This window comes from Lottia gigantea (genome assembly GCF_000327385.1).
Source record: "Lottia gigantea unplaced genomic scaffold LOTGIsca_77, whole genome shotgun sequence".
NCBI classification, from domain to species: domain Eukaryota; kingdom Metazoa; phylum Mollusca; class Gastropoda; family Lottiidae; genus Lottia; species Lottia gigantea.
The window spans coordinates 1,184,196-1,207,385 of record NW_008710566.1 but is presented as its reverse complement, the minus strand read 5'-3'; the positions used below and the strand labels follow the sequence as shown (position 1 = coordinate 1,207,385).

The window sequence follows — 23,190 nt, the reverse complement described above, 5'->3', positions numbered from 1 at the left end:
TCTTGGACGATGGAATCGGTTTACTGTAGCAGAAGCGGACCTGACATTCCACCTGGACTTAAAGACAGCTTTTATTCGGCTTTAACTGACCCAAGTGAGGTGTTTATAAGGAATACAGTGTCCAGTGCTGGATTACAGTACAGTGTTCATGGCATATTGGGCGGTAAAGCACCACCGCACTCGACACCCCCATCGCATACTGAGGTTAAATCATCTGACTTTCAGTCGTCCAATAGCTTTAAAGGTAAGAGTTATTCGTGTGTACAGTCGTGGAAATATTTATTGCGTTCTCAAATTAAGACACTCGTCTCCTTATTTGATAAAAGCAGTGTGCTTTCGTTCTTGTGAAAGCATACCATTTGCTATCAACTTGTAATATTAAATATTAAGACAACTATATACATAGATAGAATTCAGCTTTATCAGCTGGTCAAGTAAATATTTAGACAACTATACAGATAGCTGAAATTGAGCTTGATCAGCTGGTCAAGTAAATATTTAGACAACTATACAGATAGCTGAAATTGAGGTCCATCATATATAGAGCAAATATTTAGACAACTATACAGATATCTTAAATTGAGCTTTATCAGCTGGTCAAGTAAATATTCAGACAACTACATAGATAGCTAGAATTCAGCTCTATCAGATATAGAGCAAATATTTAGACAACTATACGATAGCTTAAATTGAGGTCTATCAGATATAGAGCAAATATTTAGACAACTATACGATAGCTTAAATTGATCTCTATCGGATATAGAGCAAATATTTAGACAACTATACGATAGCTTAAATTGATCTCTATCAGACATAGAGCAAATATTTAGACGACTATACAGATAGCTTAAATTGATCTCTATCAGATATAGAGCAAATATTTAGACAACTATACGATAGCTTAAATTGAGCCCTATCAGACATAGAGCAAATATTTACACGACTACACAGCTGGCTGAAATTTGGCTTGATCGGTTGGTGAAACAAATACTAGGACAACCATGCCCTTCCGACTAATGACGAATTAAAAAGTTTCACAATATTTAGTTTCGATAAATCTAATTGCCCGAGATGTCGATGAAGAGAATATTGGTTAATCAAAGGTCAATGTATGGAGACTCGTTACACCTTTGCTGTAGCATATGATACCTGAATTTTTTGCCGGGAAACGAAACGAATTGGAAATTTACGTCCTGCATCTTGCACCTGATTGCGCCAATCAAGACCCTTAAGTATGCAACGACGAATATTTTTAGTACATTTAGGACAAGGCCTTAGCCTACTCTTTTTCGATTTCCATCTGTAAATGAAATGAAATGAATGGAGTTTTACGTCCTACTTTTCTACACCATGTTTGCTAATGAAGACGGGCAACGCCATGCAGGGTACAATGAGGGACATTTTTTGTCAGGACAGCGGCATTAGCCTGCTCTTTTTCGATTTCCAACTGTCGAGGGATGTTTACCGTACACAGCCTGTAGCACACGGGGCCTCGGTTGATTTCCATCTGTGAGGGATCTTCAACTTTCACAGCCTGAAGCGCACGGGGCTCTGTTTATAGTTAATTCAAAAAGCTAGAAACTCTTTCTGAAGTTAATGGAAACATGAAATGATACTTGTCGAAAATTATTGTGGTTTCACTTTCCCCCGTCTGGTTTCCTTCCAACAGCAATTTCATTTTTATGATTTCTTTTCTTCTTGCTGTTTTGATTATGATTATTTAATTGAAACCTTGACCAATATTACAATATGTAGACTCTCTGAAAGGATGCCGAGTTGACAAACACAAATTACATAATCACAGTGGCTCAACTACCATAGATACTGGTTGAACCAAGTCAAGGAAAAAATATAAAATACTAAAAATATACCAAAGAAAACAATCAAACAAGTAGCCGGCAATATATACAGTGGTGTAACCTATTTTCGTGGATATAAGGATTCAAGACCGAATTTCGTCATCGTTTATGTCTTAGATGTTTCCTCAGATATTCTATAAAATAATTAAAATTGGGTTAGTTTCGATTTTCTTTATGTATGCCTCACTTTGACCCATATTTCATAAGTAACCAACTCGACAACGGCGGCAAAATGCGTCTCCTATTTTCGTGTACAATGTTTGATCTATAAATAAGTCGAGAAAAACACGTTGTATGGATACCGGGTGGTATAATTAACTTCTCTTAGTATTTATCTTTAATATCAATTCATTATAACTAGTGACAATTCCTTCAAAGAACCATGATTTAAAAAAAAATAGTTTCTGACAAAATAAGATACGTAGAGTGATTTATTGCTAAAAGTCACTGAAACAACATAAGAATATGGCCCACTTTGTGTTCCATAGAATTTTTCACGTGACTTCATTCGCTGGACTACATTCTAGCAGACGACACTTGGAATTCCGATTACAGCTGTGGATTATAAGGAAATTCGGCCGATAAAAAATTGTGACGTTTGGTAATAACTGAAATCCGCCATTTTGTATTTGTCAAAGTATACATTAATACATTTTACCTTGCTTGAAACTACTGGATTCATTCTACTAGCTGATATTGAAGAGAAAACCCATGTTTATCAAAACAAACTAATGTGGAGGTCACGCGAGGTCGCACATGTAAATTATTAATCATTTCCGGAAATGGCCCTCAAACCCATTTAAGTCTAGGGACCCAGACATCTAATTGGGCCACAGCGTGATCGTTTAGCAGTAATGGACAATACATGATATGTTTGTATGTAAGTTTGACAAATCTAATCCAATCATATCACATCATAATATCATATTTATCACGTTGTATTTACCGTTATTTAATTAAAGGAGCCAGTGCGCGAAGAAAACAGAGAAGATACAGAACAACGTTTACGAGTTTACAACTTGGTGAATTGGAGAACTCATTTCAATCTACACATTACCCAGATGTTTTCTATCGCGAGGAACTAGCTTTGAAATTGGACTTGACAGAGGCAAGAGTTCAGGTATGTCGATCTTCCAGAAGCTAGTGTTCAGTATGTCGACCTTCCAGAAGCTTGTGTTCAGGTCTGTCGACCTTCCAGAAGTTAGTGTTCAGGTCTGTCGACCTTCCAGAAGCTAGTGTTCAGGTCTGTCGATCTTCCAGAAGTTAATGTTCAGGTCTGTCGACCTTCCAGAAGCTAGTGTTCAGTATGTCGATCTTCCAGAAGCTAGTGTTTAGTATGTCGACCTTCCAGAAGCTTGTGTTCAGGTCTGTCGACCTTCCAGAAGTTAGTGTTCAGGTCTGTCGACCTTCCAGAAGCTAGTGTTCAGTACGTCGATCTTCCAGAAGCTAGTGTTCAGTATGTCGACCTTGCAGAAGCTAGTGTTCAGTATGTCGACATTCCAGAAGCGAGTGTTCAGTATGTCGACATTCCAGAAGCTAGTGTTCAGTATGTCGACATTCCAGAAGCTGGTAGTCATTATGTCGAAATAAAGCTCAGATATGTCGATCTAAGGCACGGGTATTCAATCTTTTCCTGCATTTTCTTATCCCATTCCGTTAGGCAGGAAGATCTCTCAATTGTATTTTCTAGGTCTGGTTTCAGAATCGACGTGCCAAATGGAGAAAACAGCAAAAAACTGATTTGAAAGAACCTGTTGGTTGTCAAAGTAAGTTTTGTATAATGCTTACTGGTATCGTTTTGTGAAGCAGTTCAAATGGGGTGGGGGATTTATGGCTGACATGGACAAGCAATTGGTCCTTTGGAAGGACAAATGGTTCCAGACATCCCTTTGTGAAGCAATTGGTCCTTTGGAAGGACATATAGTTCCCGACATCCCTTTGTGAAGCAATTGGCCCTTTGGAAGGACAAATAGTTCCCGACATCCCTTTGTGGAGTAATTGGCCCTTTGGAAGGACATATAGTTCCCGACATCCCCTTGTGAAGCAATTGGCCCTTTGGAAGGACAAATAGTTCCCGACATCTCTTTGTGAAGCAGTCCAGTGGTGCTGACGTGGACAAACACTTGTTCATCCAGATGGACCAGAAACTGGCGTTACGTGTGCCACAGATCGTTCATGGTAAATTTGTAAATCGATATTAGACAAGGATAGATAAATGCCGCTTTATTATTGTTATGCCGGATGTTGGCTCTATTAGAGACTAGATTAAGAGTAAAACTTTTATTTGATTGCAGATCTGCCACCGAATAACGCTGTAGGAAGATGTCGACCATTATCTCCCTTGATTCCGCCTGCTCAGGTGGCTAGCTATACGCCACTTCCGGGATCCAACATGTCGTATTGGTACGGTAATATCCCACTAGACTGGCAACCACAGTTTACTACAGCTAGCTCTCTTTTCACCCAGAAACTATCCCCGACTGACCGCCACGACACAGGTAAGTCCCTAGTTCGAGGCTTTCTTCCGTTTTGCAAAGCATGTAGTCGCAGCTAAGCGCTGGAAAAAAATGCTAAATGTAACTTTCTTTTTAATTGGGGAGGGGGGGGGGGATTTGGAAAGTGTGATAAGGACGCAATAACAATTTCCCCGACTAAACTTCGTCTCTTTTGTATATGTTTTTAGAGAGAAACACAGAGGCCTGTAGTGTTTTCCAGTTTCAAGAATCGTGTCTTCAACCTTCGGATATAACCCATCATTCATCATCATCATCACCATCACTCCGACCGGGTGCTGGTATTCTACAGACCACCAACTTTCCAAAATCTTCCATCTCGGATCTCAAGGCATCCAGCATCCATCAATTGAGAATCAAAGCTAAAGAATGCAACAACAATTGAACAGTGTGGTCACCTTCCATGCTGATGAAAAAGAAAACAAGCATCTTTTGTTAATACTTATTCCGACATAAAGGCTCTCGCACACGAAGAGAATATGGGGCACCAATGGCGCACGCTACTTTCCCACCACACTTCTCCAAGTACACGAAGCTCAACTATATCTGACGTCAGCCTGATGATCAATCAAAATGGCGGACTACTACAGTGATAGTCACGCGTGTCCTTGTTTTTGAATTCAGGCGATCGGATATTATAAAGGCAGTGGTAATCTTGCCATAATTCAACAAATTTATCCTCAAGGATTGCTTTTGTCACTACTTCACTGGGCGCCGCCATCTTTGAGTACCAATAACGCATGCGCGTTGTGTTCGTAGTCTGAGAAAGTCGCGCACGGTTACTCACACACGGTGTGCCATCGGCCACGAGTGGTCAAAAATATCAAACACGATAGATATTTTCCACACGGCCACGAGTGGCCAAATGCACACTAAAAATTATCCGCACCCGAAGCGCTACTAGTCGAGCGTATTTGGCGCTGCGCCATTTTCTCTCCATGTGTGGGCGCCTTTAGTAACAGTGGCACGATCGCCATCCGCTTGACTAATCGTAAATTTTGTCTCACAAACGCGGATTTGTTCTTTTTTAGCTAAACTAATCAGTAATAGTGTTCACATCTCACTGTTGAAATTTGAGCCTTCAAGTCTAAGTGTGTCCAGAATTATCCGCACAAATGACGACTCGTCTTTTCTTGACATAGATAGAAATAGAAAGTAAAATTACTAGTTTGAGGTATATTTGAAAGGTTATTGTGCCCTTTTGTGCAGTTATTCTGAAAGCTAGCTACATTATATTCAAGACCATAATCAACCACCAAAAATGCCGACTGTAACTACATGTAATATCAATAAACAGAATTCCATTTCAAATTGTTAATTCATTAAAAGCTTCTGTATCACAAGTATACACTTATGATATTTTTTCAATTCAATAAAATTTCATAAGGATAGTTGGGGGAATATTTGGTTCAGAACCCGTGCAATCAATTTTTCATCTGAGACTTAAAAGTACACAACTTCTAGGGAATTAAGTGTCAAAGACAACAATGTCCTAGTTCTTGTTTATTTTCATCTGAGACTAAAGAGTACACAACTTCTGGGGCATTAAGTGTCAAAGACAACAATGTCCTAGTTCTTGTTTATTTTCATCTGAGACTAAAGAGTACACAACTTCTGGGGCATTAAGTGTCAAAGACAACAATGTCCTAGTTCTTGTTTATTTTCATCTGAGACTAAAGAATACACAACTTCTAGGGAATTAAGTGTCAAAGACAACAATGTACTAGTTCTTGTTTATTTTCATCTGAGACTAAAAAGTACACAACTTCTAGGGAATTAAGTGTCAAAGACAACAATGTACTAGTTCTTGTTTATTTTCATCTGAGACTAAAGAGTACACAACTTCTAGAGAATTAAGTGTCAAAAACAACAATGTCCTAGTTCTTGTTTATTTTCATCTGAGACGAAAGAGATAACAACTTCTGGGGAATTAAGTGTCAAAGACAACAATGTGCTAGTTCTTGTTTATTTTCATCTGAGACTACAGAGTACACAACTTCTAGGGAATAAAGTGTCAAAGACAACAATGTACTAGTTCTTGTTTATTTTCATCTGAGACTAAAGAGTACACAACTTCTAGAGAATTAAGTGTCAAAAACAACAATGTCCTAGTTCTTGTTTATTTTCATCTGAGACTAAAGAGATAACAACTTCTGGGGCATTAAGTGTCAAAGACAACAATGTCCTAGTTCTTGTTTATTTTCATCTGAAACTAAAAAGATAACAACTTCTGGGGCATTAAGTGTCAAAGACAACAATGTACTAGTTCTTGTTTTTTTTCATCAGAGACTAAAGAGTACACAACTTCTAGGGAATTAAGTGTCAAAGACAACAATGTTCTAGTTCTTGTTTATTTTCATCTGAGACTAAAGAATACACAACTTCTAGGGAATTAAGTGTCAAAGACAACAATGTTCTAGTTCTTGTTTATTTTCATCTGAGACTAAAGAGTACACAACTTCTAGGGAATTAAGTGTCAAAGACAACAATGTACTAGTTCTTGTTTATTTTCATCTGAGACTAGAGTACACAACTTCTAGGGAATTAAGTGTCAAAGATAACAATGTCCTAGTCCTTGTTTATTTTCATCTGAGACTAGAGTACACAACTTCTAGGGAATTAAGTGTCAAAGATAACAATGTACTAGTTCTTGTTTATTTTCAACTAAGACTAAAGAGAATACAACTTCTAGGGAATGAAGTGTCAAAGACAACAATGTACTAGTTCTTGTTTATTTTCATCAGAGACAAAAGAGTACACAACTTCTAGGGAATTAAGTGTCAAAGATAACAATGTCCTAGTCCTTGTTTATTTTCATCTAAGCCTAAGAGTACACAACTTTTAGGGAATTGAGTGTCAAAGACAACAATGTACTAGTTCTTGTTTATTTTCATCTGAGACTAAAGAGTACACAACTTCTTGAGAATTAAGTGTCAAAGATAACAATGTCCTAGTTCTTGTTTATTTTCATCTGAGACTAAAGAGTACACAATTTCTAGGGAATTAAGTGTCAAAGATAACAATGTCATAGTCCTTGTTTATTTTCATCTAAGACTAAAGAGTACACAACTTCTAGGGAATTAAGTGTCAAAGACAACAATGTCCTAGTCCTTGTTTATTTTCATCTAAGACTAAAGAATACACAACTTTTAGGGAATTAAGTGTCAAAGACAACAATGTACTAGTTCTTGTTTATTTTCATCTGGGACTAAAAAGTACACAACTTCTAGGGAATTAAGTGTCAAAGACAACAATGTACTAGTTCTTGTTTATTTTCATCTGGGACTAAAGAGTACACAACCTTTAGGGAATTAAGTGTCAAAGACAACAATGTACTAGTTCTTGTTTATTTTCATCTGGGACTAAAAAGTACACAACTTCTAGGGAATTAAGTGTCAAAGACAACAATGTACTAGTCCTTGTTTATTTTCATCTGGGACTAAAAAGTACACAACTTCTAGGGAATTAAGTGTCAAAGACAACAATGTAATAGTTCTTGTTTATTTTCATCTGAGACTAAAAAGTACACAACTTTTAGGGAATTAAGTGTCAAAGACAACAATGTCCTAGTCCTTGTTTATTTTCATCTGAGACTAAAAAGTACACAACTTCTAGGGAATTAAGTGTCAAAGACAACAATGTACTAGTTCTTGTTTATTTTCATCTGGGACTAAAAAGTACACAACTTCTAGGGAATTAAGTGTCAAAGACAAAAATGTACTAGTTCTTGTTTAATGCAAAATAGAACCACTCAAGAAACACAAGACATATTTTTTTTGAATTATCTTTACAACTAAGCGCCACTGTGGCTAATACTACAGGCAGATGTCGACCATTATTAAATTAAATATTAGTTAAAGGTAAATAACTCTGATTAAGCATGTAAAAAAAAAGAAATTAACTGTGTTTTGTAGTCTTCGGTGACTAGAGCGTAATAATTATATACATCTGTCGGAAAAGAAAGATTAACCTTGATTGATTGCTATCGAGTCGAGGAAGGACTGAGAATTAGAGGAAAAAAATAAATTTCAACTTTAAACGAGTCCAATCAGAATAGCCCGTAACCAGTCCAATGTGCAAAAGTGGCGGCAGGATTTGCATTGAGGGCATTTCCATTCTGTTCAAAATTCTTTCTGGTCTGGATGTAGAAGCCTACAAAGAGAATCACTAGTACTGGATGTAGAAGTCTAAGATATATTGTTGTTGTTGTCACATGACTATGAATAACGGTGAACCGCTTAGGACTGAAAGTGTAGGCTACAAGCAGTAATTTGTGTTCAAGTAGACACCGAATTGGTCAATTGTGACAGGTATTTTATTCAGTTATATTCCATTCAAAATCGTGAATCCTCAATTTTTGTTCAGTTTCTAAGTCTGACACAGTCTAAGATACAGACCACAAACAAATCAGAATTAACTCCCCTTGATCACAAATTCATGTCAGTAAGAAAATAAATAGAGTTTTACGTCCTACTTTTCTGCACCATGTGGGCTAATGAAGACGGGATCAGTAAGAAAGACACCACTATTTTGAAGTATAACTTCTGTCTTTTTCAGAACAAAAATTGTACAGAATGGCTGATTCAGATCTTTTTAATTTGATGTTTTTCTTCCTTTGTTTCTTAATCTTCCAAACAACAAACAGTAAGTAACAGTAGATATTATGCTTTAAGTTATATTACTCGCAGTTCAGAGTGTACAATGTTTTTAAGTAAATAAACTAAAACTTCTGTTCTCAACCTTAAAGATGGGTTACCTTATGTTTAAATGTCAAATTAAGCAGACTATTTGATTAATTGGTGTTTCTAATGAATTATCATGTATTCTTAATCATATCATTATGTTCTTATTGCATATGATTAAGAGTTTTTACCAATCATAAATGTCCATGTATGAACAGTCTGGATAAACAAAAAGACTTTTTGACTTTTCTTGATCGGTCACTCATTGGAATTCTGCTGGTAATTCTCTTCTAATTAAGCTAATTATGAATTAATTATGGACATGTGAGACAAGCTGGTATTTTTTCAAGTCATTGGAACACCTCTACTTTCTATTCATATAAGTATTAGCATTTTCATTTTCATAAATAAAAAAAAGGGAACCCATCTTTAAAGCTCAACCTTACTTACGTGGTACCCAAGAAGCCTCCTTTGCGCTAGTGAGGTCATAGAATGCTTAGTTTTAGTGGAATTGCATGATCCACAGATGCCTGATAATCAGTGCAAATGGATGCTATCAGTGTCCCTGATACACATAAAAAGTTAAGAAAAAACTGATTTTTTCATCAAAAATGCAATTTTCTACGTTTCGCTTTCTGACCATGGTATAAAAATTGTATTGCAGGTGAAGTTAACAGTATAATGAACAAGAACGGTACTACTAACAATATTGTGTGCTATTTATCTCTGGGTGATACTTACACAGAAAAGTTACCCCCTGCTTTAAACTTAGAGTACTGTACACACATCATATTCCTAGGTTCGAGTATCAATAGTAATAACTCATTAGTTCCGAGTACACCCTCGGATGTCGAATATTATTATAAACGTGTTCAAGACATAAAGATAAAACAACCACTGATAAAAGTGTTGTTGAGCAGCTCTGGACCATTTGATGTAGTCCTTCAGAGTCCAGCCAATAGGAAAAGGTAGGAATTTATATATCGTGGGTGACCACTTGAAACCTCGTATAACGATATATGACGCGAAATTACTTTTCAAGAAAAACGCAAAAAACTATTTGACCTCATATTTTTTACCGCTATACGTGGTTTTCATTCTTTGAAAATATAAACCTTGTATAACAATTTGAAATCTCCGGCCTATTGAACCAAAATATTGTATAATAATACAGTATATAAGGTTTTTCGTTTTCATCTGCAGAAAAAGGAACATTGAACCTCGTATAATAATATATTTTACGAGGTTTTAAATCTGACTGTTTATATACGTGTTATTTAATTAGTGCTTTTTGAGTTATTTATAATCAAGCTAAGAATACGAGGTTTTGATCACAAGATCCGTGCTTTTACGAGCTTTCGAACGGTACAAAAAGTCAAATGACCAAATATGGCATGTACGAGGTTTCAAGCGGTCACCCACGATTTTTTTATTAGGCCACATTGTATATAGCTGTCGCCCCTGTCCGTCCCTTAGGAGCCACGGTGGCTCAGTGAGTTAGAATCTTGCTCGCTAACCTGAGGGTCCAGGGTTCAATCCCGACATAGGTCGAGATAATACCTTTGGATTTTTCAACCCAGTTTCCCCCTGTCAGTGATGCAGGTACGAGGGACTGACATGGTAAAAGCGTCTGGTCGTTCGGATGGAACAATAAACCAAGGCCCTGTTTGCTACAGGCTGTGCACATCAAAGATCCCTCTACAGTTGGAAATCGAAAAAGAGCAGGCTAATGCTGCTGTCCTAGCAAAATTTCCCTCATCGCACCCTGCATGGCGTTGCCCGTCTTCATTAGCCCACATGGTGCAGAAAAGTAGGACGTAAAACTCCATTCATTTCATTTCATTTGTCCGTCCCTCAGTCAGTATGTTCACAATTGGCCTTAAAACCTGATAGAGGCTACAGTTTTTGTCGATTTTTTTTCGCAGAAATTGATTTTTATCGTAAACCATTTGTAGCCATATTATATCGTCTTGATGTTTGATGTGTTCGAATCTGAGCACTTTTATGGAGTTACAGCAAAGCTGGCACTTACTAAAATATGAACCGACCAGGAAATGACTTGTTTGGTCTAATTACCTTACTTAAAATTAATTGCAAAAAAGTTTGAAGTCATTTTTCTGCTCGATTTCTAGTCGTTTTATGTCATTTCATGTTTAAAGATGGGTTTCCTTGTTTTTTAGTGTCAAATTAAGCAAACTATTTGATTAATTGGTGTTTCTAATGAATTATCATGTATTCTTTATCATATCATTATGTTCTTATTGCATATAATTTAAGTTTTAACCAATCGTAAATGTCCATGTATGTACAGTCTGGATAAACAAAAAAAAGACTTTTTAACCTTTCTTGATCGGTCACTCATTGGAATTTTGCTTGTAATTCTCTTCTAATTTAGCTAATTATGAATTAATTACGGACATGTGAGACAAACTGGTATTTTTCCAAATCATTGGAACACCTCTACTTTCTATTCATATAATTATTAGCATTTTCATTTTCATAAATTTTCATAAATGAAAATAAGGGAACCCATCTTTAAGTAAGTTAGGTTACAGCTCTTGATATAATAAAGTGAATGCCCCTGCTGATTATTTGTAATCTTTCTCTTTATAGGTTTGCTGAGAGTGTGATACCTTATCTTGTGGATTATGGTTTTGATGGCCTTGACCTTGATTGGGAATTTCCTGCTTGGGGAAGATTTCGGTCAAAACCGGAGCAAAAACATAATTTTACTTTGACATTACAGGTAATGATCAATAATTTTGAAAATTAAATTTTGACCTTTTTGAAATTTGACCTTTCAAATTAAAGGAAAAGTTTTTTTTTCTAGACATGTTAAAGTGGTAGTGTGTGTTAATTACATATTTTAGATTATATATTTATCATAGTCATATTCAAGCTGGTAGTTATTTAACAATTTAAGAAATAAGGAGAGAGGAATTTTATAGTCATGAAAGCCTACACTCCCCTTTTAAAGATGGGTTCCCTTATTTTCATTTATGAAAATGAAAATGCTAATACTTTTATGAATAGAAAGTAGAGGTGTTCTTATGGCTTGGAAAAATACCAGTTTGTCTCACATGTCCATAATTAATTCATAATTAGCTAAATTAGAAGAGAATTGCCAGCAGAATTCCAATGAGTGACCGATCAAGAAAGGTCAAAAAGTCTTTTTTTGTTTATCCAGACTGTAAATACATGGACATTTATGATTGGTTAAAACTCTTAATTATATGCAATAAGAACATAATGATATGATTAAGAATACATTATAATTCATTAGAAATACCAATTAATCAAATAGTTTACTTAATTTGACACTAAAAAAATAAGGAAACCCATCTTTAATAGTGTAATTGGATTAAAACACAATAGAAAATATATTAAATTCTAGGAAATTCTAGGCGATGATAATTCGCTCCTGAATGCTGAACATATTTTTTTATTCAGGCCTTAAGGGAAACATTTGATAACTATACAGAGAAGAGAGTTCTACCCAAATATCTGTTAACTACTGCAGTAGCATCAACTATTCCTTTGATTCTGGGTTGTTATGAAATACCAGAGATGTCTAAGTAAGTATATTTCACTTCATCACCACAGGAGACTTAAGCTAAGATTCCATATACGCGTCATGTGTCATCGAAATGGTTGGTTTAAGAGGGTATGATTCCATATATGCGGAAGCGGTATCCGTCAAATGGTCTCCGTCATGCGTCACTAAAAATATCGCCGGGTGTAGCGATTTTTGACGCATTCGAACGCCTTTCCGCGCAGAGATCTCCCAAATGTGACGTATTTTGTGGGGATTCCCTGTCTTTTTTATGAAAGCACCAAAGCATCCATCTGTCTGGAAGTCTGTGCGTCAAAAGAAAGATAACACATACATTTAACGCACATATGGAATCATATTTGACGCATGACGGATCCGCAAGGGCCATTTATGTCCGCATGACGCGTATATGGAATCTTAGCTTTAGGGTGCCCTAAATAGTTTCATACTTGCTATCCTCTATTTCAGCAGGTTAAGGGTCAGACACAAAAGATCACATTTTATGGAAGTTGCTCCAATTCAGACACTAGTTTTTGAAAATTTTCACCAAGACAAAAGCAAAATATGGCATGACTATCGGTATTTATTGAAAGCTGAATCATTTAAAGTGATACTACGTCTTAGAAGGAACATAAAATTTAATTCTCAAGAATGGTCAATATGAGTATATATTCATCAGTGAACTTACCTGGTGTCATAAAGTTACAACAGAATCCCTGTAAAATCTGGAAAATTGGAAAAATCATAAAACTAAGTAATTATTGAAAAACGCTTAATCATAATATTAAGTGTTTTTCAATAGTTAATTGCATATTTGTTGATAATTACTAAGTTATTTGGATTTATCGGATTATATAAGGATCCTGTTATGTTATTTATGACACCAGGTATATCTACTGGCTCTTATTGGTCAAGTTTAAAATTTTATGTTTATTCTAAGACGTAGTATCCCTTTAAAAAGTCCATCAAGACTTATATTATTTTCTATATTCCAGATATGTTGATTTTATCAATCTAATGACCTATGATATTCATGGATTTGGTAAAACAACGCCATTTACTGGACATAACAGTCCAATGTATTCTGGCCAAAGTTTATTAGATAAAACTATCTTCTATTATTATAATATGGTAAATATTGACTTCATCTAGTTTCTATTAAGGTCAAAATACAGGTCAAAGTTCAATTACTTATTGGGTAATTGAGTATTCTCTCTAAGAAAAACGAATTGGGTATTCTCTCTAAGAAAAACTAATTGGGTATTTTTTCTAAGGAAAACTAAATGGGTAATTGGGTATTCTTTCTAAGAAAAACTAATTGGGTAATTTGGTATTCTTTCTAAGAAAAACTAATTGGGTAATTTGGTATTCTTTCTAAGAAAAACTAATTGGGTAATTGGGTATTCTTTCTAAGAAAAACTAATTGGGTAATTAGGTATTCTAAGAAAAACTAATTGGGTAATTGGGTATTCTTTCTAAGAAAAACTAATTGGGTAATTTGGTATTCTTTCTAAGAAAAACTAATTGGGTAATTGGGTATTCTTTCTAAGAAAAACTAATTGGGTAATTGGGTATTCTTTCTAAGAAAAACTAATTGGGTAATTGGGTATTCTTTCTAAGAAAAACTAATTGGGTAATTGGGTATTCTTTCTAAGAAAAACTAATTGGGTAATTGGGTATTCTTTCTAAGAAAAACTAATTGGGTAATTTGGTATTCTTTCTAAGAAAAACTAATTGGGTAATTGGGTATTCTTTGTAAGAAAAACTAATTGGGTAATTGGGTATTCTTTGTAAGAAAAACTAATTGGGTAATTGGGTATTCTTTCTAAGAAAAACTAATTGGGTAATTGGGTATTCTTTCTAAGAAAAACTAATTGGGTAATTTGGTATTCTTTCTAAGAAAAACTACTAATCTAACCCAAAATCAATCAAAGACTCAGTTGATATTTCAATTTATATATCAATAATTTTAAGACAGTAGTTTTGTTATGTGTATAGGTAGCTGGTAGTGAATTATGGGTGGAACATGGAATGAAGAAGAGTCAGATAAGAGTTGGAATACCAACATACGCTCATACATTTCATCTACTCTCAGAAAAATCACATGGTCTTTACAGTTTAGCTACTGGATACAATACAACATTGGGGGATGAAATTAGCAGAGCTTTGGTTAGTTATTATTTTCCTTGGCTTTAAAATGATATGGAGTTTTACTTCCTCCTTTCGGCACTTGATTGGGGCTTCGAATCACAGGCATCTGTTTCTATCAATTGTCGACTCTCTCTAGAATAGTATCAAAGGCGCAGATAACTTTTTCAATGCGGGGTACGCAGTGACGTACGCAGGATTTATTCAAAAGGGGGTGGGACCGAAGGTGCGAATTCGATTGCAGAGTATAGCAGCATGAGAATGTTTCAGTTGAGGTGGTGACACCGTATCTTTATAGCTCTCAGAAATATTATAGAAAGAAAGGCTCTTTCTTACATGTTACTGAATTTTCCAGTCATTCATGCGAATATGCGAGCGATAAAATTCGCTACTTGTGCCCCTTCGTAATGAAGCTTCTGTGAGTGTAGATGGGTCCCAAAACGAACGAATGGTCTTCCAGCTGTCACTCGACCATAAATTGTTTGAATAGTGCACTATAGGTGCAAAATTTCGGCACTTTGATGTTCTTGGATTCCAAATTGTGCCTATTTTACGTCCAATACAGACACTCTACTCAACCAAGCTTGACCATTTGTGGGGGGGACACAGGATATCACTTCCCCCCAGGTTTTCTGACGGTCGGGACGTGTCTCCCTGTCCCCCCCGTGATCTGCACCCTTGAATAGTATTATACTGAAGGCAGACATCTCAGATAATACTCCATTTCATTGCACAAAAGATTTGTGAACACAGTTCCACCTGTCAGTGAAGCAGGTTGTAGAAGCTGGCATAGGAAAGATGTCTAGTCATTCAGATGGGACAGTCTATGCACATGAAAGATCCTGTGCCCTTGGAATGGGAAAAAAGAGCAAGCTTATATAGCTGATTGCACCACTGCATGACTTCATCCATCATTATGAACCTAATCAGCAATAGAGAAGTAATATGTAGAACTTCAATCAAATCATTTCAGATATGTAAATTATTGAACGATACATCATTTAAACAAGTATGGGATAAGGATTGTGCTGTACCCTACGCCTACTCTGGTACTACATGGATATCTTATGAAAATAAACAAAGTGTTTATATGAAGGTATTTTAGCTCTTTTTGACTCTTTAAGTACTTCTATTAATTGTCACCAATAGCGAAAGTGAGTCCAGGGCATCACAAAATACACCCAGAACAAGTTTAGACTTGGTTTAGACTGCATTGAATTGGAGTAGATGATGCTAGATGATACTTTCAAGACAGTGTTTATTTAATTGTATCTGAATGGAAGGTCAAATTTTAATTCTGAAAAGTCATGTGGATAGCTAAATTTGAGTTCTGTCACTTAATGAAACAAATAGTTATAAGACTATATCCCTTAAAAATTTATGATATATTTTAAGTTAAATGGATATTAGAGAATAAGTATGGTGGTATAATGATATATAGTTTAATAATATATAATATATTGTAGGTTAAATGGATATTAGAGAATAAGTATAGTGGTATAATGATATATAGTTTAATAATATATAATATATTGTAGGTTAAATGGATATTAGAGAATAAGTATGGTGGTATAATGATATATAATTTAATAATATATAATATATTGTAGGTTAAATGGATATTAGAGAATAAGTATGGTGGTATAATGACGTATAGTTTAAACGTTGATGACTATGTTGGACAACAGTGTGGTGAGAAATGGCCAATGCATAGAAATATCTTTAATGCTGCTAAGAAGTATTCACCTATACAATAACCACTCTAGGGACCATGTTATGTTTAAAACAGATTTCAAGTGGTTTTCTGTGTATTTGGGGGACTTAAGTGTCAATTTGTTATATTTCCATGAAAAATCTTACTGGTATATTATACATCTTGTGTTTATGTGCACTGGCATATTAAAATTTGTTGAAATTAGTAGACAATTACTGTATATATATATATACATTATGATTTGTTTAGAATGTGCACATCTTAAAGATGGGTTTCCTTATTTTTTGGTGTCAAATTAAGTAAACTATTTGATTAATTGGTGTTTCTAATGAATTATCATGTATTCTTAATCATATCATTATGTTCTTATTGCATATAATTTAAGTTTTAACCAATCATAAATGTCCATGTATGTACAGTCTGGATAAACAAAAAAAAGACTTTTTGACCTTTTTTGATCGGTCACTCATTGAAATTCTGCTGGTAATTCTCTTCTAATTTAGCTAATTATGAATTAATTATGGACATGTGAGACAAACTGGTATTTTTCCAAGATATTAGAACACCACTACTTTCTATTCATGTAAGAATTAGCATTTTCATTTTCATGAATAAAAATGAGGGAACCCATCTTTAATGATGACCGTTAAATCAAATCTGAACATTTCATTTATACATTCTCACTTAAAATTGCTCATTAAAATGTACACAGGATATTCTCCTCAATTTAGCAGATCAGTAGGTACAAACTGCAAAAACTTTGTTTTATTACTCGTACCAAAATCAACATTCCAAGTACTCCTGCATGTGGATTATTGATAAGTTTCTTGGGAAATATTTTTTATAATTTGTTTTTTATAAATGTTTAATGTTTGCAAGCATTCCATGTTTTTGTAGAGTTATTCTTATTACTAATAAATTTTTACCTTTTGAAAAATGGTTATTTTTCTTGGTCCAATTAAACAAGCTGAATGGTGAGAAAAGTTGAAACTTGGTTACAGAGCTACATTGAGTGTTTGAGAGAATGTGGCAAACTCGGTTACAGAGCTACCTTGGGTGTTTGAGAGAATGTGGCAAACTCAGTTATGTTTTAGAAAAGGTGTCAAACTCAGTCATATTTTAGAAACAGTGGCAAACTCTGTTACAGTCTTACAGAGCTACACTGAGTATTTTAGAAAAGGTGGCAAACTCTGTTACAGAGCTACATTGAGTGTTTGAGAGAATTTGGCAAACTCTGTTACAGAGCCACCTTGGGTGTTTGAGAGAATGTGGCAAACTCAGTTATGTTTTAGAAAAGGTAACAAACTCTGTTACAGAGCTACATAGAGTGTTTTAGAAAAGGTGCAAACTCAGTTACAGAGATACATTGAGTGAGAGAATGTGGCAAACTCTGTTACAGAGCTACCTTGGGTGTTTGAGAGAATGTGGCAAACTCAGTTATGTTTTAGAAAAGGTGTCAAACTCAGTTATTTTTAGAAAAGGTGGCAAACTCGGTTACAGAGCTACCTTGAGTGTTTGAGAGGATGTGGCAAACTCAGTTATGTTTTAGAAAAGGTGGCAAACTCTGTTACAGAATTACATTGAGTGTTTGAGACAATGTGGCAAACTCAGTTATGTTTTAGAAAAGGTGGCCAACTCAGTTGCAGAGTTACAAACCTAAAACCTGGGAATAAAACAACAAAATACTAGTACATCATTTTCATATTTTTTTTTTATTAATATATCTCTCCATGAGAACAGCAAAAGAAATTCTGAAAGTATGTCTCAGAATACATGCCTAACAATTTTTCAAATATGCAATTCTATGGGGGAAAAAAAGATATCTATGCACATCTGAATACAAAAGGTAAACATGAGGAGTCCACTTTATTTAAAGGTAGTTTCAGTAGTTATGTATACAATTTCAATAACTTTTCATTCTACCTTAAAAAGAAAATAGACTGGTCTTGTTTATGTCTGAGAATGTGCATAGCAATTGTGACTGTGTGTATATATGCCACTGATATTTATGTGGTAAAATTAGCTGAATCTACATAGTTTAGACAAGAAATAGTTTATTGCACAAATTTCACTTAATGAACCTTTTCAGACAGAAAATATATAATCCAATGTTTCTTCTATCATAATTTTGATTGGCCAAGGATTTAATTGGACAGGACGTGTAAGAATGAGGCCATTCTCGTGACATATTTATATCAGTGTATTTCACAAATTCTGTGGCAAAAGCATAAAAATATACAATAGTTACATATTCTCTTTCATCTCCAATTTAATTAACAATTGAAATTAAAAAAAAGAAAATAGCTTGCCAGGCAAGGTAACATACGCCCACTGGCAGCTGTCAAGAAATGATAAAACAGTCTATAGTGACTAAAGTATGATTTGTCTCATGTCAAAGAAATTTTAATAGTTTGAATTCAATGATATATATATTTACTACCAGTTATTTATGCTGAGAAATACCACCAAGTTTTTAAATATAGCTAATAGAGTGAAACGTCAAGTCAGACACAATATTTCGGTGAAAAATTATCCGATCATCACGAAAATCAATAGGGATCATCTTCATAATGACATTGACACACAAAATAAAAATCAAAAGAATCTGTAAAGAATTGTAGCTTGTAGAGTGAGCACGAACCAAATGTGAACGGATGGACCGACAGGGTGATTACAATATACGCCCATCTTATGTGTGGGTGTATAAAAATTGTGCACATCCACCGATGATTTTAGTCATAAACACAAGCAATAAATACACCAGCTTGGTTCAGTTTCTCAAAAAACATTGTTTATTCTCCAAAACTTGACAAAAATAAAATCTAGATTTTAAGAAATATGGTAATCTGATTGGATAACAAAATTAAATTTAAAATTCATTGGTCTAGCAGTCACTTCTACGCAAAACTCAGGTTTCTGATCATTTTGGCCAGATCACAGACATTCTTGTTCAAGAAGATAAAATAGGTTTAGAAGAAACAAAATGGCTATATTTGATTGTAAAAAAAAAAAGCCCCAACAATAAATATTCCCTTGTGACACCTTAAAATTAAAATATACAGAATTGCAGTCAGACAAATATATTTGAGTACATCCAGAGGAAATTCAAACCGAGCCAATCTTGTTTTGAGGTAAAATTAATATTGATAAAAAAATACAAATCAGTGTTGTATCGTGGGTGACCGCTCTTTGAGTTATTTACAATCAAGCTAAGAATACAAGGTTTTGATCAAAAGATTTGCGCTTTTACGAGCTTTCGAACGGTACCAAAAAGTCGAAATGACCAAATATGGCATATACGAGGTTTCAAGCGGTCACCCACGATATACTCATTACTTCTTGTACTACCTTAAAGTAAAGTAGACTGTTTATGATCAATACTACCTTAAAGGGATTATAAAGAGATTTTCTGAATTTGTTAAACTGATATTATCAATTTGCACCTTTCCAATTTTCAGACGTTTGTGATTCCTGTAATTCCACTAAAAATAATAAAGTATGCTTTAAAACACAAGGCCCTTTGCAATTTGTGAGGTTGTCAAACAATTAGCTTCAGTGGAATTCCAGGAACCACAGCCGACTGATTGAAAATTGGAATGGTGCAAATTGTGCACGATACACATAACAAATTCATAAAACCTCTTTACAATTCCTTTAACTACCTAAAAATACAATAAATTGCTCCTCGTGTTCATGTTTTGAATCCAGATATGCACAAATCTATTTGCTAGGCTCTTGTTTAACAATAGCAACTCAAGCACAAAATAATAGTGAACAGAAAAGATCAAGTTAATGGCGATTCATAAGTTTTTATGTAAAAAGACAGCATCTGGAGTTACATATTACATGGAAATTTACATAATATTACCTAAAGATGGGTTCCCTTATTTTCATTTATGAAAATGAAAATGCTAATACTTATATGAATAGAAAGTAGAGGTGTTCTAATGACTTGGAAAAATACCAGTTTGTCTCACATGTCCATAACTAATTCATTATTAGCTAAACTAGAAGAGAATTACCAGCAGAAATCCAATGAGTGACTGATCAAGAAAGGTCAAAAAGTCTTTTTTTGTTTCTCTGTTTATCCAGACTGTATATACATGGACATTTATGATTGGCTAAAACTCTTAATGACATGCAATATAAAACATAAGGATACATGATAACTCATTAGAAACACCAATTAATCAAATAGTTTACTTAATTTGACACTAAAAAATAAGGCAACCCATCTTTGATTATGCAATTTGTAAATTCAGTATAGAAGCATAGTCAAAAGGCTGGTTGATGCTAAAATTGCTTTTTAATTTATTAAAGGGATACAATGGATTAAATATATGCATTATCAGCTTCATAGGCAAATTTTTTGATGAATTAATCCCTTGCTTTTATCAGAATACTATGTTACCTATAATCTTATTCATATTTGATCTGATTTGAAATTTGAAAATTTGCACATTAAGGAATTTGTAACGGCAATGATTTTCGTTCAGGAAAAAACAAAGTTTCAAAGATATCTACGTTAAATAACCATTTTGTGGGTGACCAATTGAAACCTCATATAACGATATATGACGCGGAATCACTCTTCGAGAAAAACGCAAAAAACATTTGTATGCCTTTTTCGTTAAAATATTTTTTTTACCGCTATACGTGGTTTTCATTCTTTGAAAATATAAACCTCATATAACAATTTAAGATCTCCCGCCTATTGAACCAAAAACTCGTATAATAATACAGTATATAAGGTTTTTCATTTTCATCAGCAGAAAAGGAACATAGAACCTAAAATAATAATATATTTTACGAGGTTTTAAATCTGACTGTTTATATACGTGTTATTTAATTATTGCTTTTTGAGTTATTTACAATCAAGCTAAGAATACGAGGTTTTGATCACAAGATCCGCGCTTTAACAAGCTTTCGAACGGTACCAAAAAGTCAAAATGACCAAATATGGCGTATACGAGGTTTCAAGCGGTCACCCACGATATAACATAAAACCATGTTTTGATATAAACAGTGGACAAAATCAATTTATATATTTCATGATCTTTCTTTCAGCTATATTGAAGAGTAAAATATCTCTGTATGGAATAAAAAAAAATCAAGAAATATTTAAGGGATATTGTCTGCATTTGATAGGGTGAATGAAGTTTGATGATGCCATGACAGTAGTCTACTTGGATTTTCAACTGTCCGAAGATCTTGAATATGTTCACCCCTGCAGCACAAGAGCCTTCAAACTGCCTTCGTAATAGCTTGACACTGTGCAGATGCACTAACAGGGGTAAAGCTCTTAGGTAAAAAATGTGTCCATTTGGAAGAATTCAGAATGCAGACCCTTTCTTTTCCAAAATCAAATTTCATTTCAGTTCTACAGTTAACCGTCAAGAAAGAACATAGCTTGCCAGGCAAGGTAATATACGCCTACTGGCAGCTTTGATTTTGAATAAAAATATTTAGCAGTACAGTAACAATCACCAGTATGAAATATTCAACCTTCAGTTATACACTTCTTTTGAACTCTTTAGGGCGATACTGAATAATACTGAGTATGAGTTATTGCCCTTGTTCTTGAAAACGGGCTAAAAATTGAACACGTTTTCAAGAACAAGGGCAATAACTTATACTAAATATTTTTTCGATTCTTCTGATTTTCAATAGGGTTCATCCTTGGGTGGTTAAGAACACTCATACCAAGTTTTGTCAAAATCCGTCAAGAATTGTGTCTTGTAGAATGTTTATGAGTAATTGTGGACCAACCGACTGAAGGACATGGGTGACAGCAATATACGCCCCCCATTTCATGTGGGCGTATAAAAAAAGAAAATTTTAGGGGCAATTTTCCTTTAAGGAAAGAGAATAAATAATAGAAAGAATCAGAGGAATTAAAAAATACAGCCTAAAGGAATGCACAGTTATAAAAGATAGGTGCAATATGTTGCATAATATATATATTAGTTAAATATATAAATTTGAATATCTTCTGTAGAATTTTATACAATTATCTATATACAAAAATACAAGAATTGCATCTGGTAATTAACAGTTTTATATTATAGATAAATACATTTTTGTATATTATACACATTTGATAAATCATTTAGTACCAATCAAGTTATATATACAAGATCTACATTTTAACATGGTGATAATTTAAAGAGATGCAGTCGTCTAAATATTTGCTTTGATTTGTAAATCAGACCAATTTCTGCTATCTGTATCATTTTTTAAGAATTAAAATCTGACTTCAGGTTCCCCTACAATTTTAACAAAAGAATACCATAGTATCTTTGAATGTCAATAATTCCATGCATACATTAATGATATGGTGTAAGAATTAGTCTTAATGTCTAATATACATTTTGACGAATTGTAGGGGAACCTGAACTCAGAATCTAATCTGAAAAGTGTTAAGGATAGTGGAAATTGAGCTCTATCAGTCAGTAAATAAAATTATTTAGACAACTATATGTCTTTAAGGGGCTTCCTTTATCGAATTCTGATGAAACCCTTGATACACGTGCCCAATAAATCAAATTCTTTAACAATCATGATAGTCTATCATTATATTTCACACCAGATATGCAAAAAATGATTTCTCCTTCTCCAACAATGAATAAATCAAAAAATTATATTTGTACTCTCGCTCCAACGTCGTGCATGGGCTAAATGACTGCAAATAGATTCTGAGTACTATTATAGAACAGAAAAA

At 34.3% G+C, this 23,190-nt stretch overlaps 2 protein-coding genes across 2 annotated transcripts; both read left to right on the top strand.

Moving 5' to 3' along the window:
* Positions 1-2,841: 2,841 nt before the first annotated feature.
* LOTGIDRAFT_80522 (hypothetical protein) lies at positions 2,842-3,591 on the top strand (the record flags this gene model as incomplete). Its single annotated transcript, XM_009066467.1, has 2 exons — positions 2,842-2,979; positions 3,550-3,591. Coding segments are annotated over 2 exons (180 nt in total), but the record flags the coding sequence as incomplete, so codon positions are not given.
* Positions 3,592-11,629: 8,038 nt separating this feature from the next.
* On the top strand, positions 11,630-16,512 carry LOTGIDRAFT_131946 (hypothetical protein; the record flags this gene model as incomplete). The annotated part of the gene is made up of 6 exons (XM_009066541.1): positions 11,630-11,800; positions 12,505-12,629; positions 13,603-13,758; positions 14,617-14,776; positions 15,729-15,851; positions 16,366-16,512. 6 exons carry the CDS (start codon positions 11,630-11,632, stop codon positions 16,510-16,512), a joined length of 882 nt encoding a protein of 293 aa, XP_009064789.1.
* Between the last annotated feature and the right edge of the window lie 6,678 nt (positions 16,513-23,190).